The sequence below is a fragment of the Strongyloides ratti genome (genome assembly GCF_001040885.1).
Source record: "Strongyloides ratti genome assembly S_ratti_ED321, chromosome : 1".
Lineage (NCBI taxonomy): Eukaryota > Metazoa > Nematoda > Chromadorea > Rhabditida > Strongyloididae > Strongyloides > Strongyloides ratti.
This window is the reverse complement of record NC_037307.1, coordinates 1099350-1118320: the sequence shown is the minus strand read 5'-3', so window position 1 is coordinate 1118320 and position 18971 is coordinate 1099350. Positions and strand designations below refer to the sequence as shown.

General features: G+C 18.1%; 4 protein-coding genes across 4 annotated transcripts; 2 read left to right on the top strand and 2 right to left on the bottom strand.

The window, feature by feature from the left end:
* Positions 1 to 2024: 2024 nt before the first annotated feature.
* On the bottom strand, positions 2025 to 2534 carry SRAE_1000035900 (Hypothetical protein; the record flags this gene model as incomplete). The annotated part of the gene is made up of 1 exon (XM_024647183.1): positions 2025 to 2534. One exon carries the CDS (start codon positions 2532 to 2534, stop codon positions 2025 to 2027), a length of 510 nt encoding a protein of 169 aa, XP_024501287.1.
* A 2288-nt stretch (positions 2535 to 4822) lies between these two features.
* SRAE_1000035800 (Hypothetical protein) lies at positions 4823 to 5490 on the bottom strand (the record flags this gene model as incomplete). The annotated part of the gene is made up of 3 exons (XM_024647182.1): positions 4823 to 4992; positions 5046 to 5166; positions 5215 to 5490. 3 exons carry the CDS (start codon positions 5488 to 5490, stop codon positions 4823 to 4825), a joined length of 567 nt encoding a protein of 188 aa, XP_024501286.1.
* A 2287-nt stretch (positions 5491 to 7777) lies between these two features.
* On the top strand, positions 7778 to 9936 carry SRAE_1000035700 (Proton myo-inositol cotransporter; the record flags this gene model as incomplete). Its single annotated transcript, XM_024647181.1, has 2 exons — positions 7778 to 9239; positions 9578 to 9936. The coding sequence occupies 2 exons, from the start codon at positions 7778 to 7780 to the stop codon at positions 9934 to 9936; spliced, it is 1821 nt and encodes a 606-aa protein (XP_024501285.1).
* A 1330-nt stretch (positions 9937 to 11266) lies between these two features.
* SRAE_1000035600 (Hypothetical protein) lies at positions 11267 to 11485 on the top strand (the record flags this gene model as incomplete). Its single annotated transcript, XM_024647180.1, has 1 exon — positions 11267 to 11485. One exon carries the CDS (start codon positions 11267 to 11269, stop codon positions 11483 to 11485), a length of 219 nt encoding a protein of 72 aa, XP_024501284.1.
* Positions 11486 to 18971: the final 7486 nt, after the last annotated feature.

The following is an 18971-nucleotide window of genomic DNA, read 5'->3' as shown; positions in this document are numbered from 1 at the left end:
GAAATCGAATGAGACTAATTTTATTGCCGTATGATAAGTTTTACCTGAGATATTGAAAAGGTAGGAACAATGAATATTTTAGAAAAATTTCCGCCTTTTGTCATATCTCGCTTCAAAATGAAGATATAAACAAGCAGTTTTTTTTAATCGACTTCTATTACGTTTTCATATAGGGTCTACCTTCAAAATATTTTTATAACTTTAATAATTATTGAGATATAAAAAATGATGATAAATGATTGCGCGCGAAAAATAACCACATTTCATATCTCAAGAACGATTGAAATTGAAAAAAAGTTTTCAACGTGGACTATACTTTAAAAGTTAAAAGAAGCCTAGCGCACCAAGTTTCAAGTTTCTATGACCTTTTAAACTTGAGTTATGAACTCGTGCTCGAAAATATTTGTTAGCTACATTTTTGCTTATATCTCGAGATATAAGCATCCTATGAAAATGAGAGTAGTCTCATTCGCTTTCTCACAAAAAACCGATCTAGAATCGTTAAATTGATTTTAAAAATCTTCAATGAATCATGAAAGGCGATTTTTGTCAAAAAATATTCCCCACTTTCGCCTCCAACTTCAAGTGCCTATAACTTTCTAGGTTTTCATTTTTACATAGCCTTGATTATATTCGAAATTCATGATTTTTCAAGGGCTATCGTATGAATATATTTTTGTTTATAAATTCCAAAAAAAAAGTTTTTTTTTGTAGCACTACTATTAATGATGCTGAAAATTTGGAATATTTCTGGTACCTGATGAATTTCAGTAGAAAATGAAGATATTACCAACGAATCTTATTATTTAAAGTTAACTTTTAAATTGGAAGCTGAATGAGACTAATCTTATTGCTGTATATAAGTTTCATCTGAGATATTATGAAGGTAGAAACAATGAATGTTTTGAAAAAATTTCCGTTTTTAACTATATCTCACATAAAAATTAATATATGATCTAATAATTTTTTAAAATCAGTTTCTATAAACTTTTCATATGATGTCTATCTTCAAAATATATTTTGAAACATTAACAATTATTGAGATATAAAAAATGATAACGATTGATTCTGCGCAAAATATTGCTACTTATTATAGCTTGAGAACGATTAAATTTCAAAAAATGTTTTTAATGTAAACTATACTTTGAAAGTTGAAAGAAACCTAGCGCATCACATGTTATGCTTCTATGATTTGTTTAACTAAATTTATGAGCATGGATTTGTATATCTTTTTATAATCACATTTCTTATTATATCTCGTGCAATAAAGTTTCTACAATGATAAGACCATATTTAATCGCTTTATTACAAAAAATTTTTTAAAATCACTACTTTGATTTTAAAATTTTTTTATTGTATTATGAAGTCGGATTTTTTCAAAAAATATTCCCTACTTTTGTCTTTGAATTTTATTAATCCTAATATTTGCATTTTTTGATTTTTACATATTCATGATTATATTTAAAAATAATCATTTTTCAAGGGCTATCACATGAATGTACTTTTATGTTAAAATTCGAGAAAAAAAAAATTTTTTTGCAACGCATCATTGTGACCAATATTAAAATTTTAAAAAGTTTTTACATAAAATTACATTTAAAATTATGAAGTAATTATATTTTATTAATTTTCTAGAAGCTTGTTTTAAAAAAATTTAAAATCTTTTTATAACTGTATTTGATTAATTTAAAAAAAATGATTAAATAATTAAAACTATATCTTTATTCTAAATCTTTTTAAATTGATTTATCTTACATTTTTAATAATGTTACAAGGGTGGTTGAATTAAGTTATAAAAAATTATAAATGATTAAGTGTGTTTGATTTTTCAAAATATTATTTTTGATAATTATTGATATTCAAAATATTTTCAGAATTAAAATTCATAAAAATAATAATAGTATAATTATTATTTTTTTGCAGTAAAAATGTATTTAATTAATTATTATATTTATAAAACTATTTACTTATAGTGAATGTTTTTTGGTGTAGAGATAATCATTGTATCAGAAATTTTTTTATTTTTATTCTAAAATTTCATTTTCATTTACTTTTATTGATATTGGAGAATTATCATCTTTAATTTTTGTGGTATTGCTTGTTTCATCTGCATGACTTCTTTTTGAAGTCGCTAGTTTTTTAGTTCTTGGTTTGAATACAACATACAATATAAGTGCAATCAGTACACAACTAGTTAAACATCCAAAAAAAATTACAGTAGAATAATTTCTAGAAGTCTTAATTTCAATTTCTTTCTCTTTAAAATCACTTGAATTTTTATTTATTTGACTTTCGGATGATTTATATTTTTCTGGATCTGAACTTTCTAGCATGGGATAGATTGTTGGCTTAATATTATGTGGTTTTTTTGGAATTTTATATAAATTAAAGTTATGTATATCTTCATTATTATTTTTATGGTATTCTTCTGTTATGTTATATCCGATAGTTGGAATTAAATTTTCTTCTGGTAATTTTTGCATTGTATAGATAAATTCATCATTCTCTTTGTGTTCATCTGTATTGATCAACATATTAAGCAAAGAAAATATAAATTTGTTTAAAATACATAATAAAAATTTTTTGTATTTTTCTTATTTTTATATAAGTAGATTATGTATAAACAAATTTTGCTTTGTTATATAGATAAAAGAAAATATTAGTCACATAGACAATAAATAAGCTATATTTTGTTAGCTTTTATCTATAATTTTGTTTTTTATAATAAAGCACACAAAAAGTTTTTTATTATAATGTTTATGTTGTTTTAAATTTTTTTATTATCACAATAAAATTAATATTAATTAATATGTTATGTTTCTGTAAAACAATTTTATTATGTGGTAAATGTATTAATTTTTAAATAAATGGTAAACATGTTTATTTTAAATGAACACTTAAATTTACATAAATTATTTAATTTTTTTATCAAAAATGTAATTAAGTTGTTTTTTTTAATTGTTAATAATGTTTGTTTAATGATTATAAAGTTACTAACTAATGTTTCTAAATTTTTTTTAAATATTTTATACAATTTTTTATTTTTATTAAATATGCTGTCATTTTTAAGTTTTTTTAATGTTTTTATTATAATTTTTTTTAAATAGAAACATACTTTATTTATAATATATTTTTTCTTTTATTCTATAATAGTAAAATTTTTTTTTATAATAAAAAATATTTACATACAAAATAGTTACGATAATATATTTCAATATTTATTAAATTTAACTTTTCGTATTAAAAAATTTTGCAAACATAAGTTTTTGAAAAATTAGACGTATAATATGATATTGCAAATACTACAGTACTTTAATTTAAACATTCCAATTAATATATAAAAGTGATAAAAAATATTTATAAAAAATTTGCTTATTAATAATAAGAATAATGGCAATATTAAATTTTATTATAAACATAATTTTTTAAAATATAGTTTAAAATTATAATTTGATTAATTGATATATATTATTATTTGCGTAAAAAAATTAAAACTATTAATTAATTTTAATATGTTAGCATAAATTTCAATTCATAAAAAATTTCCTAAATTTTTTTTTGTTAAATGAATGTTAATAATATTTGAAATATTTTAAAATATCTTATCATAATATCTTTTTTTAACTTTAAAACACTGATAATGGATTATTATTTAATTTCTATATTATGTTATAACAACAAAATTTAGATTTAATTCTTAGAAAGAATCATTTTTCAAATGCAGTATAAATTTTCTAATCATCGTGACAATTATATTAAATTCATATAAAGTTTTCATAAAATATATAGAAAAAATTAATTTTTTTAGAACAATTTAACAAATCCCTATCATTATAAAACAAATAAAAATAAATCTTAATAATGTTTCTATTCTTATAAAAGCAAAAAAAAACTAGTGTTCTTTTGCTACAATTGATACATTCTTAAATTCAATTGCTTTAAGAAAAATAATTTGTGTTAAAGTTATCACAATAATAAAGTATCAATACATTTTTACACCGCATAATTTGTATAAATATTTATTTTATATTTTTTGAATTTAAAATTATAAAAAGTTACATTTAAAAAGAACCTATTTTTCTGTATCAAAAATCAAACTTTTATGATCACATTTTATTGAAATCACATTTCTACTTTTCCACATTAGATTAGCGTGTACTTTAAAAATTATATAAAAAAAATAAAAAAAAAAGCATTATTTGAAAGTGATCATTACATTCAACTAAAAAGATCATACAAAGGTTGGTACAAAAAACACTATAGAACCATACTATTTACTTTCAAAAAGTTAACTTTATTTTAACTTAAATTCTTATTTTTTGTTGGCTTTAACATGGTCTAATAACTTTTATACTCACTTGAATAATAAAAATATATATAAATTTTTATCCTTTCATTTTTTTTTACAAGAATAAACACTATAAATGATTAAAAATCATGATTGCTCAATATAATATAAAAAAAAACAAATGAAAACTTAACACTTTATTAGTGTTTCGCTTTCATCAAAAACATTATCAATTAATACTTTTTCAAAAAATTATTTTCATAAAACAATATATCAGTGATCCATTATATTTAAAAGATATGTTAAAATAAAAATTTACCAAAATTTATATACTTAAATTTCACTATAAATAATGTATCATATAATACTATTTATAAAAAAACACTTGTTTTTCTTTGATTTTTTATTATATTATTTGTTTAAAAAAATAATTAATAGATGTTAAAATTTGTTCAGTGAAAATATAATTTAAAGTGAGAAGAGGTGAATATTTTTTAAGCATATCTCAATCAATGTGATGAGAAAAATATATTATCATAAAAATGGTGCCAAAATTTTTCGTCTTCTATATAAGTACTCTGACATGGCTTTTTGTTTATAGTAATGAATAGCTTTAATAGAAATAAATAATGTATGAAGATTAGCAGCAATAAAAAATATATTCATTAATATTAGAAAATAAGGCAAAATACTGAGATCAGGATCTAAAAAAAAATTTTTATTTTTAAAATTATTAATATAAAATATTTAAACATACATTCAAGACGGCGAAGTTTCCATAATAATAATTTACGTAACCATTTTTTTCCATTACTTCCAATTAAAAGTAATACAGCTAATAAAATTATAGTTGATATGTAAATAAATAATTCAGCAAACTAAATTAAATTTATAAAATAATTTTTTTTTTAAATTATTTAACTTACTTTTAATATAACAAGTGGAATTATTAAAATATATCTTTCTTTATAAAGAGATAAAATTGCTAATGATATAAAAAATAATCCTACTGTAACATGTATTAATGAAATTACTCCAAAAAAACCCCAAGCATTTGCTAGGATCACAGTTTCAAATATTAGTTTAGCTAAATCTGATCCTATGATTGCTTTAAATGCATTAATAATATGAACAATATTAAAATATACTCTGTATTCTTCACCAAAAAAATACAATGAATCTGTATTTGAGAAACTTGGCATTATATTTTCTTAACACTTTTTTTTTTGTTATTATAAACAAAATTAGAAGAAAATATTCTTTTTGAGTATAAATATATAATGTCTAGAAGATTTGTATAAAGTATAATACATTCAGGTGTTCTAAATATGATAGACCTTAAAAATAAAGAGTTGTCAAATGTTAAATATTATCTTCCCATGACAAGATGTACTGATTATTTTAACTAATAAAAACTTATATATTCCAAACTTTGATTGATAAGCTAATAACTACTCACATTTAAGTTACTTTATCCTAATTTATAATTGATAATTATACATACTATATATTTTATTTCTTAAGTCTTTCTAACAATAATAAACACAGACAAAGGGAGTATCTTTAACAAAAGATAGAAATGATAAAATAATGTAAATGTTAGAAGGTTGTGGGTTAGCAGTTTAAAAGTTAAGAATGAAATTAATGGCTAATTCTTACTTTTATTCCTCAAGAAACGTGTAATATTTTCATTTAAAAAGTATTTTTAAACTGGTATCATCATTTTCTTTTTCCTTAACATTATATATCTTTCTCTATTAATAAAAAGTTTTGGATGTCATTTGAGAATTTTTATTTTCATTATACTTTATAATTATTTTCAATTACCATAAATAAGTGATAATTTTTTTTTTCAATATATTTTAATTACTGATTAATATTTTTATGAAATAATTAGACATAACTATTTTATAAGATAAATTTACATAAATGATAATAATCTGTAAAAAGATTCTTTAGAAAAAAATGTATAATTGATACATTTTTTTAATTAATGTAAATATAGAATTCTAATTGATATTTGATATATTTTATTACACTTATAAGAAGATTATATATTTATAATAAAAAAAGACATAAAAATTTATCAATAAAAAAAAAAATATTAATATTATTTTAAATTAAAAAGTTTTTTAAACTTTTTGAAAGATAATATTTTTGAAATATTTACAACGTGCATTATAAAAAAATATTATGGTATTTGATAAAAAAAAATTTTTTTTTACAATTAGAAATTATGAATACTGATTATCAACATGCTTTAAACATGTGTAAAAAAATAATTTTAATTGCTTTTGTTGTTATTATCAATTTAAAACGAACACAATAAAATAAAAATTCACAAATATTTGTTATTTGGCCTTAAACGTAAGATAAGGATTTATGAGAATTGATAAAATAAAGTGTGACGACATAAAAAAAAATTAATAAAAAAATTTAATCATTGTTTTTTTTTTTAAAATAATCCTGAATCATATTAGTTATTTTGTTGATTTTTTTTTTATATCCATTAACTTTCATTCAACTTTTACAAGTATTACATAAAATAACGACCTTTATATTAAAAAAAGATCTAAATGATCTTTCAATCCCACTTCTTTTATATTTTATTTAAGTTAATAAAAAAACTTTTTATTATTTAAAAAATACCACCTTTGTCAAGCCTCTTTTTTCTTCAAATGTATATAAATGTTAAAAATTTTTCCTCAATATTAAATAATATTTTTATAATAAATTTAAATGTTATTCAAAATATATCCCCTATTTTAGTGTTATCAGGTATTATATATTACATTTTGAAATAAATTTTTAAAACTGTTAATATAGAAATAAATTTTATAACTGTATGTAAAAGAATCATTTTTGTTACTCAATTTTTTCTATTTAATAGTTTGATCTTTCTTCTATTAAATTTTTAAAATTATTAATATTATATAATCATACCGATTAATTTTTCTTTTAATAAAAATATACTAAAATAATAAAGCAAATCATTTTTATTTTTTTTTTAAATATTAAAATATATATTAAAAATTAAATAGAAACTCATAATATATATTTATTATAATAATAACATTATTATAACGTATTATATATTTAATGAGGCATAAAAATAATATTAATATAGCTAAAAAAAAAAACTTTTAGTATGACCTTCGGATAAAAATCATTTATTAATCAAATATTACATTGCAATGTTACAATCACGTTCCTTCATCACTATTTTCATACTTCTATAAATTATTAAAAACTGATAAGAAAAATAAGATCAAAGTCAATTAAGTATAATTTTTAAGATAATAATTTTTAGCTATTTAATAGAAAGGATTATTTTTAATAATGTAAATTTTGTTACTATTTTATTCTTAATATATTATACAATTAAAATATATTAACACCTTAATTTTGACTTAAACATTATTCATAATACTCTTATATATATATATTATAATTTATGAAAATATTAATTAAAAAAATAGATTTTTAAAGATGGTACAAGTAAGTGTTATGACTTCTGGTTCATCCAGACCAAAACCAACAACAGAACCAAAATTAGGAGCATTTATATATTTGTTATCTTCTATGGCTGTTATTGGTGGTTTTCTTTTTGGATATGATACAGGTATCGTGTCATCTGCAATGCTTTATGTACCAAATGCTAGTAATATGAAACCAATGGGATCTGTATGGCAAGAAGTTATTGTTTCTGTTACACCTGGTGTTGCTGGAATAGCAGCATTATTTTCTGGTTATATTTCTGATTTATATGGTAGAAAAAAACTTATCGTTATATCATCTCTTATCTTTGTTGTTGGTGCTATTATTTGTGGTGCTGCTGCTGAAAAAATTATGTTACTAATTGGTAGAATTATTCTTGGCGCAGGTATTGGTTTTGCTTCAATGATTGTTCCTATTTATGTTGGTGAAGCATCACCAAGTAATATAAGAGGACAACTTGTTACCGGTTTTCAATTAATGATAACATTTGGATTAATGGCTGCTAATATTATTGCTGGTGGTTTTAGTTATATTGATCCTGAAGTAGTTGGTTGGAGGTTAATGTTTGCTTTTGCTGCAGTTCCTGCTGGTATTCAATTTATTGGTTTTCTTTTTCTTCCAGAATCTCCAAGATGGTTATACAAAAATCGAAGTGAGGAAGAAGCTAGAGCTGTATTAAACAAAATTTATAATGGTAATGAGGAATGGACAGAGTATGAATTAAATGAAATTATTGAAAGTCAACAAAAAGAAGATGAAACTTCTAAAGGACATCGTAATGAATTTACTATTAAAAGAATTCTTAAAACACCACATGTATTAAAAGCTTTATGTATTGGATGTGCATTACAGGCTTTTCAACAACTTTCTGGTATTAATACATTAATGTATTATACAGGAACAATTATTAAATCTGCTGGTGTTAAAGATAATCATACAACTATTTGGATTTCAGTTGGTACATCTGCTGTAAATTTCTTTTGTACTTTTATACCAATGTACTTGATTGAAAAAATTGGTAGAAGAAAACTTTTACTTGCTTCTGTACTTGGAGTTATAGCATCACTTATTTTAATGGGAGTATCATTTTTAATTATAAATAAAACTTCTGCAAAAGTTCTTAATTATGAACATATGGGTAATTTAAATTTAACAAATGATGATCAAATAAATCATTGTATGAAATATAGTTTATGTGATGATTGTATTTCAAATGAAGAATGTGGATTTTGTGGAACATTAGATAATATAAGTAAAGAAGGTTATTGTTTTCCAGTTAATGAACATGATTCATCACAAGGATCAAGTGTAGGATTTTGTAAAAATCCTTCTAATGATGAAATGCATACATATAATAATGTTACTTATGAATGGAATAAAGAATATTGTGTTACAAAATGGACAGTTCTTCCAATTATCATTATGGTTATATATTTATGTTCATTTTCTACAGGTAAGTTAATGTTTGACTTTTTAAAATTTATTCATTAATTAATACTTTTATCATTCAATTTGATAAATTGATTACTACTAGAAAAGATTAGTTTGTATTTAGTTATTAGATTTTTAAAAAAAATAATTGAATAAATTACATGACTTCCTGAAGATTAAATTATTGTCTCAAAAATCATTATATTTATTTTAATATAGACATAAATTACTTTATAATTGTCTTATCAGAATTTTGATAATAATGATAAGCAATTTTACTATAATAATTTGCAATGATTATTAATAAAAGATAAAATATACTTTCAAATAATTAAATATATTTTTTTATTATTATTATAGGTTATGCTCCATTACCATATGTATTAAATGCTGAATTTTATCCATTTTGGGCAAGAGGGACATGTGTCTCATTATCAACATTCTCAAATTGGGCATTTAATTTACTTATCTCTTTAACATTTCTTTCACTTTCTGAGGCAGCAACAAAATATGGAACATTCTTTATATATGCTGGAATTACACTTATTGCATTAACATTTTTTTACTTTTTTGTTCCTGAAACAAAAGGTTTAACATTAGATGAAATAGAGATACTTTTTATGTCGAAAAAAGAACGTATTAAATTTAAAAATCAAAATAAAATTCATCCAGAAAGTCTTGGTTCAGAACAATTAAAAATAACTTCATTAGAAAAATAATATATTTGGTTATATATAAATAATATAAAACAACATTAATATTTTCTCATAATTTGTACATTTTATTTTAATAAAAAAAAACAATAATTTTTATAAATTATAATGTTAAATGTATGTAAAATAATTTTATAAATAAATATTTTTTTTTTTTTTTGACTTATTTATATAATTTTTATTTTTTCTATTTGTGACAAGTAAATGAGATATATTAAATTTTTGTCATTTTCTCTAACATATTTTGTTTAGTACTTCTAACATTTGAAACAATAAATGTTTTATCATATGATTGCTGCGAAGAATGTATATATTATTGAAATATTTTTTTTTTTTCAACAAATTGTTACTTTATTAGTTGACATTATTTAATATTTTCTTATATATAATCACTTCATACCATATATTCAATAATTTTTTCTCATCAAAATATGTTTTATAATTTATTGTTTTATATAATAACTAAATAATTATTAATATAATTTAAAATAATTTACTGTCTAATTAAAATTGATTTCTTTGTGTAATTGAAAAATAAACATCAACTTTTTTTTTTTTAACCTATGTATTTTATAATAATTTTAGAAAATGATAAATTGAAAACAACATTTTTTTTTAATAGATAACCAACTTCAACAATACCACCTTTTTTTTTTATTTTAGTATGTAACAACATATTTGTGCATTTATAAAGAAGAAACGTTGATCTAAAAATGATTATATTGACAAAAAGTATTTTTATTATTTTGTTTATTAGATAAAAAAAAATTCAATTATTTTATAGTCAAACTTACTCACCTATAACAACTCCCTCAATCTCTCTTGTATAATTATTTATATATATCTATCTTTATATCAATTTTCATCTCACTATTTTATCTAACTTTGGTTTTGAAGTATGATATGCTCTATTTTAAATTATTTTTAAAAATATCCTTTATTATATTTTTATTTATTGAAAGTTTGTAAAAAGAGTGGGGGAGAGAAATATTTATGTACTCAATTGTATATTTTGTTCAAAACTTTATATTCTGAAATTTTGTCTATGTTTGTTGGTATATATAGTTAAACTAAATGAATATTTTGTTATATACAATCATTTTACATTAAAATGTTAAAATAGAATTGTTTTGTTTTCTTTTTAATAGTTATTTAAACATTTTGTTATTTATTTTTTTTTTTATTTTTTTTTTTTTCTTTTCAAGAAATAATAATTTTTTTTTTCTTATTCTTTTAATCATACTCTCATTTTCAATAATTATTTTCATAATCGTTTTCATTTTTAACATAATTAAAATATATGTTTATTTATATGTATGTTTTTTTTTTTAGAATTATGGATAGTGATAAGATAAATGAAGAAAGAAAGGCAGAACTTATGAATGATGCTATAGTACAGTTAGAGGAACAATACTTACATGGTGAAGATACCAAATCTTCAAATACATGTAGTTCTGAGGTTCTTAAAAAAAGAGAAGATGAAATGGATAAAGGATTATTTATTGTTCTAGATGATGCTCAAGTAGTTATACAAAATCAAATACCTTTAAAATAATTTTATTAAATTTATTTTTTTTTTTCCTTGGTACATAATCTATCAATCAATTTAAATTATCTTGTAATTTTTTTAGTATAAATTACTTATTTTTCTGAAAATTAATAATAAAAGTTAAAATTCATCCCCAATTATGTCAAAACATGACATTTTTTCAGAAGAAAATGAATATTAAAATAATAGGAGTAATGGGGACACATTTTAATTGTTGCAACAATTCATTCATGTTTTCCAATAACAATTTTTTTTTGGTTAATATTTTTGTATAAATATACATTGATGAATTAAAAAAAAAAAAACTATAATAGTTAATATGAAATGTAATCATAATATCAGTCTCCCATATGCACTTCAAAGTATTTTTTTTTACTAATTTTTTGTAAATATTATTTGTTTATTTTTTTTTATAAATATCTATTTTTGATACATATCTTCAATTTCTCAAATATTAATGGGTCTTTTTTTTGATAAAAGTTATTTTTATAAAAAAAAACCAATAATTAAATAATTTCTATCAAATACATTATTTTCCTTTACTTTACTACTTAAATGATTATACGAAATTGGTATCTCATGGCTCAAAGGTGATTAATTTTAGAAAAGAAAAAATTAACAAAACAAAAATTTAAAAATATATCATATTTCAATGTAGCAAAAAAAAATATTATAAAGTTTTTTGATTAACTTTGTTAATCTAACTTATTATTATATGTGTATTTTTTTTATTCTAAGAATATAAATGTATTATCTTAGTGATAACATTTTTACTACAATATCGCAATAAAAGGTAAATATTTTTTCACTTTGTTATCACACTAAATATTAGATAGAATAATACATATGTATATATATTATTATAGTAAAATTTATTATAATATTTATTAAAAATATAAAAATATCTTTTAATTGATTTTTAATATCTTTTTTATTTTTATTTTCTAAATTATTTTAAATGAACTTTATATAAAATAATTAAATTAATTATATTTATACCAAAATATATATAAAGTTTTTATCCTCATTATATTGTATAAATAAGAGTGAATCTCCAGATATTAATAAAGTTTTTTTTTCAGGAGATATAGGAAAAAAATGTCCTCATAACTCATTTAAGTCAGTTTTGACCTTTTGATTCTAAAATTAAACTCAAAATGTACATTAATATTACTAAGCATTCTCTTTTTTTCTACTTTTATAATAAAAACTTATCCCAAAATATAAAATTTTGCATTGGATATTGCAAAAATACTTTATGGTTATTATATACATATATATATATATATTCTAAAAGAATCCCAAAAGTATTTTTTAAAATACTTTTTATTTTGTTTTTAACACTTATACATGAAAAAAATTTTAATCGTTTGTTGAAATATTTTTCTAATAAAAAAAAATTAACTTCATTTCTATGATTTTAATAACAATTTATAACTTAATTTAGGATTAATATTTTAAAATATTTAGTATGATCATGATAAAAAAAAAACGAAGACATAAAAGTAATGTTCTTTATTTACCCTTTTTATATTTTCTTTATTAGCAATTTAACAAAAATAAAAGTAATGCTTTATGAAATAGGTATTCTAATAATTTTCTTAAGTGCATATAAAAATTTGTTAACTACATTTAGACTACTCATTTTATTACAAATAATGTATATTATTTATTCTTAAGAAATATACTACATTAATAGATTAATTTTTCTTACCATTTTATTCAAATTTAAATAAAAGTTTCTTAAAAATTTTAGTAAAAATATATTAATAAATAATTAAAATATCCATTTTATTTTTAAAAATAAATCATTTTAAAATATCAATTAATTTTAAATAAATAATTTTAAGGTGATTATTAAAAAGATAACTTAAAATTATTTTCAATATAATTTTAAAATAAAATCAACATAAATAGTTAAAAATTTACATATAAAATGCAAAAATTGTAATATTTTAAATATTAAAAATATTTCGTTTTAAAATATAATTTATAAAAAAATTTAGTATCACTTTGAGTAAAAAAGAAAAAAAATTTTTTTTAACATATTTTATAAAATGTAATAAAAATTAATAATTTGATTATTTGGTAAATTAAAAAGCAATGAAGCGATAAATAAAATATTTTAAAAAATTTCCTTTAGGATACTAGGTTTATTGAGTGATGTTAAGTCCATTATAGTTTATATATTTTAAAAATAATATTACCAAATATTATTTTTTCATGAGAAAAATATTATTATAAGAATTTTATTTTACTATTGTTATACTTTTATATAATATATATTAGATCATTTTTCAAAATTCTATTACAATTATTATTTATTCAAACTTATTTTTTTTTAAATAAATTTTTTTTTTAACATTTATACAATTTTTATCAAAATATAAAACAATTTTTGGTTTCTAAAGTTCTATCTAAATTAAATTAAGTTTTTTTTTTGTAAGGTTATTGTATCAAGAAGATAAAGTAATACTCTTGAGGACAACAATTAAGTGTCCTTTTCTTATCAACATTAAACTTTTTTTTTTCATATACACGTGCAATCTTTCTCCATTTTAGTAAAAATCTTTTAAGTTTAACTTACTTTCAATTTATTGTTAATCTTATAGTTTTGTTTTTCTTCTTAACGTAAAATAAAGTTTATTTTGAACTATCTTATGATTATATTTTAAGAAGGATAGTAATGCATTTTAAAGTGTTAAATGTTTTTTTTTAACATAATTATATTTAAGGATAATAAATTTTGTCTTTTTAAAACTAAATTTATTAAAAATTAATATTATTTCAGTAAAAAATTGTTTTAAAAAACTTTGTCAATTTTAAATATTTTTTTTGTTTAGAAATATTTTGTTACCATTATTAATAAAGATCTGATAATAAAAAGTTTATTACTTTGGATACCTATTTCTAGAACTTTTTAAAATTTTTTAATTTATTTAAAGTCAATATATATTTTTTAAAAATATAAAAAGTACTATTTAATTTTAAAACACATTCACAAGATAAATATGAACTTTTATTTGTGGTTTTTTTTTATTAATAAAATATTCTTTGCACTTTTATTAATATTATAATAATTAAAGAAATAAAAAAAAATAGAAGTAAGAATTAATTAAAATATTTAATCATGTAAAAGATTCTTTATTAGAATGTATAACGTTTACCTGAAAATAAAGCACTTTTATATGATAACTAAATATTCATACATTCATATATTATTTTATTTATTTTGTTATTTTACTATTTTACTGCAATGTTTGTAATTCTGTATTATAAATAGATTTTTTACTTTTCTTTTTATATTATTGGTGTTAAAAAATTTATTAGAAATCAAAAAAAAAATTTTAATTTCATTCCATATTTCATAAAACAGATGAATAAAAGTCAATTATTTATATAATAATATAAAATTAACCCATCTTCTTAAAATATTTATAAAAATAACTATTTATAAAAAATTAGCTAAAATACCAATTAAATAAAGGCTTCATTGTATAAAATTTTAAATAATTTTGTTTTGTTAAAGTTATTGTTATAATAAAACATTTAATTTATATATGATATTGACGCTTTTTGGTAAATATGTTTCTATATATAAATATTTATCTCTATATTAAATTTTTGATACTTCTTAATGAAGTATCTTTTTTGATGTCTTAAAAATAAACGTTACGTACACTTTCTTATTAACACTACCATTAAGATAATATCTTTATTTTTAATTAATAGTCTTTCTTTTACAAAAATTATAGTAAAAATGATATAATTTTTTAATTATTAACTTTTTAAATTTACCTTTTAATAAAAAATTCAATTTTTGTATTTAAAAAATTTAATATTAATGTTATCATTATATTTTTTTATTAACATATGCTTTATCTTTAAATATTTTAGAATTTTATATTTTTATCTGCTCAAATTTCAAAGTAAAAACTTGTAAAGATATCTTTTTTTTTAGAAATATTATAGTATTTTTAAATAGTGATAAATAATTATTGTTGATGATGTATGTTTTTTTAAAAAAAATAAAATAAAGTGATTTTTCAACTTTTTTTTTAATGTTTATGTAAATATTGATAATTTTATAACTTCTAAAGATGTTTGAGAAGGGTAAAAAAATTTAATTTGACTACTAAACTACAACAACAGTCTTTTAAACTAACTTATTATTTATAATTAAAAACATTATTAAATTTCTAATGATAAAAAAAGTCTTGAAAAAAAAAAGTAATTATTAGATAGTTAAATATCTTTTAAAATTTCTACATATTCAATAATTAAGTTAATACTAAAGAATATATATTTTAAAATAAAAAAAATGAGCCATTTTAATAAATATTTTCCACGTATAATTTATTCAATTCAACAATTTTTTAATCAATGAAATTTTTATAATGCTTTAATAACTTATTAAAATTAGTGTTATTAAAAATTGGCTAAATCTTTTTTTTTTTTTCAAACTAAATTTCACACTTTTTATTGATGTAAAAAGTTATCTTATTAAAATTTAGTAAACAAAATTTTGCTAATTCTCTTTTTATTTAATGACGATGCTTTTAAATGTTTATATTAACTATTAATAAGTATAATTTTAAATTTTTTGTTTGATTTAAATAAAAAAAAAAAAAAGTTTTATTCTATGACTTTCATTCTTATATATCGTATTGAAACAAAAATACTTTGTTTTTTTATACTTTTCATTTATTGTAATCACTAAATTTTTATTATTTTTTTTTAAATAATTATACAAATAATTGAAGAAAAAAATTTATAAACGTACTTAAAATAATATTGCAGTAATTTGTTTTGAAATATTTAAAATATCTTTCAACTGTGTACATTTAAAAAATAAAGTTATTAGTAAGTTAATAACCAATTATTATATAATCAGTAATTTTTTATATAAACAAAATTCTTAACAATTAATTATTATGTACTTTGGTTCTTCAACAGAATATTACTGATCTAATGTGATGATTAAAAATTAAACCATTATAATTGATCTATAAATTTATTTTAATACAAAACAACTTAACTTTTACCAATTTGTTTATGTTTTATTTTTTAAAGACTCATTATTTTCGTGTTTATATGAATCAAAAAAAAATTGTATAGTTCATTTTTATTTTTTTTTTTTTTTAAATTTTCTTTTCATTAATGTTATTACTAAATTTGATGTTTATTGAAAAGTTAAGCTTAAACATATCATATAAATTTAAATGATTCCTTTTAAAGAAGTAAAATTTAAAAGGGGCTTCTTTAAAAATATTTATAAATTATATCATTTTTTTATCTTATTCTATTAATATTTATGTTTATTTTATTTTAAACGTATATCTAAGTAATTTATATATAACATGCTTTTAAATATTAATTTTTTTTTTTCAAAATGAAATATTTATTATTTTAAACCTTTTTACCTAGAATTTATGGTGAATTTATAATTCTTATTATAAAAATAGTGATAAATACTGCAAATAATAATATTTTAATATTTCAATAATCACCTGGAATTGGTTTAACTAATAAAACTATTTTTAATATACTGTTTTAAGATTAAATTTGAATTTTCAATCAAACTAATTAATTATACATAAATATAAAAAAAAATTAAAATAAAATTACTATACTTTTTTTTTGTGTATATTAATATTATAACATTAAAACATCTAATATTATTAGTAAATTTTATTAGTTTTTACTTAGTCTATTAATAGTAACAGTTTAAACAAAAAAAATTATTTATTTTAAGATATAAAAAAAAATATTTTTAATATAAATTTTGTTCAAAAATTTATAACTTTTATCATAATAATAAGGTTTACTGGTGAATTTATATTTTTTAATTATTTAAAAGTAGTAAGTTACCTATGAAATTTGATAAGTATAAAACAATTTATTTTATTTTTTTTTTTATAAAGATAAAATATTTTGTTTAATTTTTTAAATTACAATGTTTTTTTTTATGTTTTTTCTTTATTGTTTCTTATCAAAACAATATCTTAAATTAGATATTAAAAAACATCCGTTTTTACATATTTAATTTTTTAACCATTATTTTATATTAAAAATCAGTTTACCATAAAAAAAATCTTTTTATTTTATATATTTGTTTAAAAATATATTTAATTTTTTTTCTTTTTTTTCCTTTTTTTTATATTTTTGATAAATGAAAGAAATATAATTGTACTTAATTTAGAAGAGTAATTATATGTATAAATATTTAAAAGAAATATATATATATATAATACTCTTTTCGGAAATATAAATAAATACCTTTTTAATGTTAGATTAAACAATATTTTAAAAAGAATACAAAAAAATTTATAAATAAGTATTAATCATTTATTATATTCATTGTACTGTAATATAAGGGGTATTAATAAATTGTTAAATATTTAAAAAAAAAAAATTTTAATTTAATGAAAAATGTTTTATAATATAGTAATCTCTTCTTTATTTAAAGAATCTTTATCAATTATAAAATAGTTATATTTATGATATTTAAATTATTTTCAATTAAACTTTAATTTTTAATTAAAGATAAAAATGGTTATATATTAAGATAAATTTTGTTATTATTTTGTATATTATTGTGACTATAATTTCTTATTTTAATGTTATCAAGATTATGACAGTAAAATTTAATACGATCTACAATGATATAATAGATAATTATGGCCAACGATAAGATATAAATTATTGTTTGTTAATCGAATAAGTAAGCATCATCATGGTATATAATTTCTTAAAACTCTCTTCTATTTATATATTCCTTATTACTTTAAAACATTTATTTTTAACATATATGAATTTCAATTTACACAATTTTATTATTTATTTTTTAAATATTACTATTTTTATATATATAATTAATTTGTTGCTATCTATTAAAAACCATCATTCAATGATTATCAAATTTAAATATAGGTATAATAATACAATTTATTTTTTCTTTAATTATATTTATTTTTACAATAATTTTTCCACTCATCAAATATTTATAATTTATTTTTATCTCTCTCTTATATGTATTTATCAATTTCCTCAATTTAATCTTATTTTTCCTACAACATTTTATCTTATGTGCTTATTTTTTTTTTTCTTTAAATAATTCATATTTTTGTATCAATAAAAGTTAAGACATATTTTATGAATAATAAGATATTTTTTTTTTATTAATATCATTCTATAATATTTTTAATTAACTCATTATTTATAGAGAAAACTAATAATTATAAAATTATTAACCATAATATATTAAAAAAATTAATTTATACTTGGAAAAGGATATTGAAAAAAAAAATAAAATTTTTTTCTTTTAAATGCTATTTAAATATTCAAATAATTTTATTTTTAGCATATACATTACCTCTAACTTTAAAAACATTTTGTCGTACTTCTTTTTTTTATTATTATTTTAATTATTAACTAATTTTTTTTTTTTAGGTTTTAATATAAAACTTCCTTTTTAGATTGTTTTATAAAT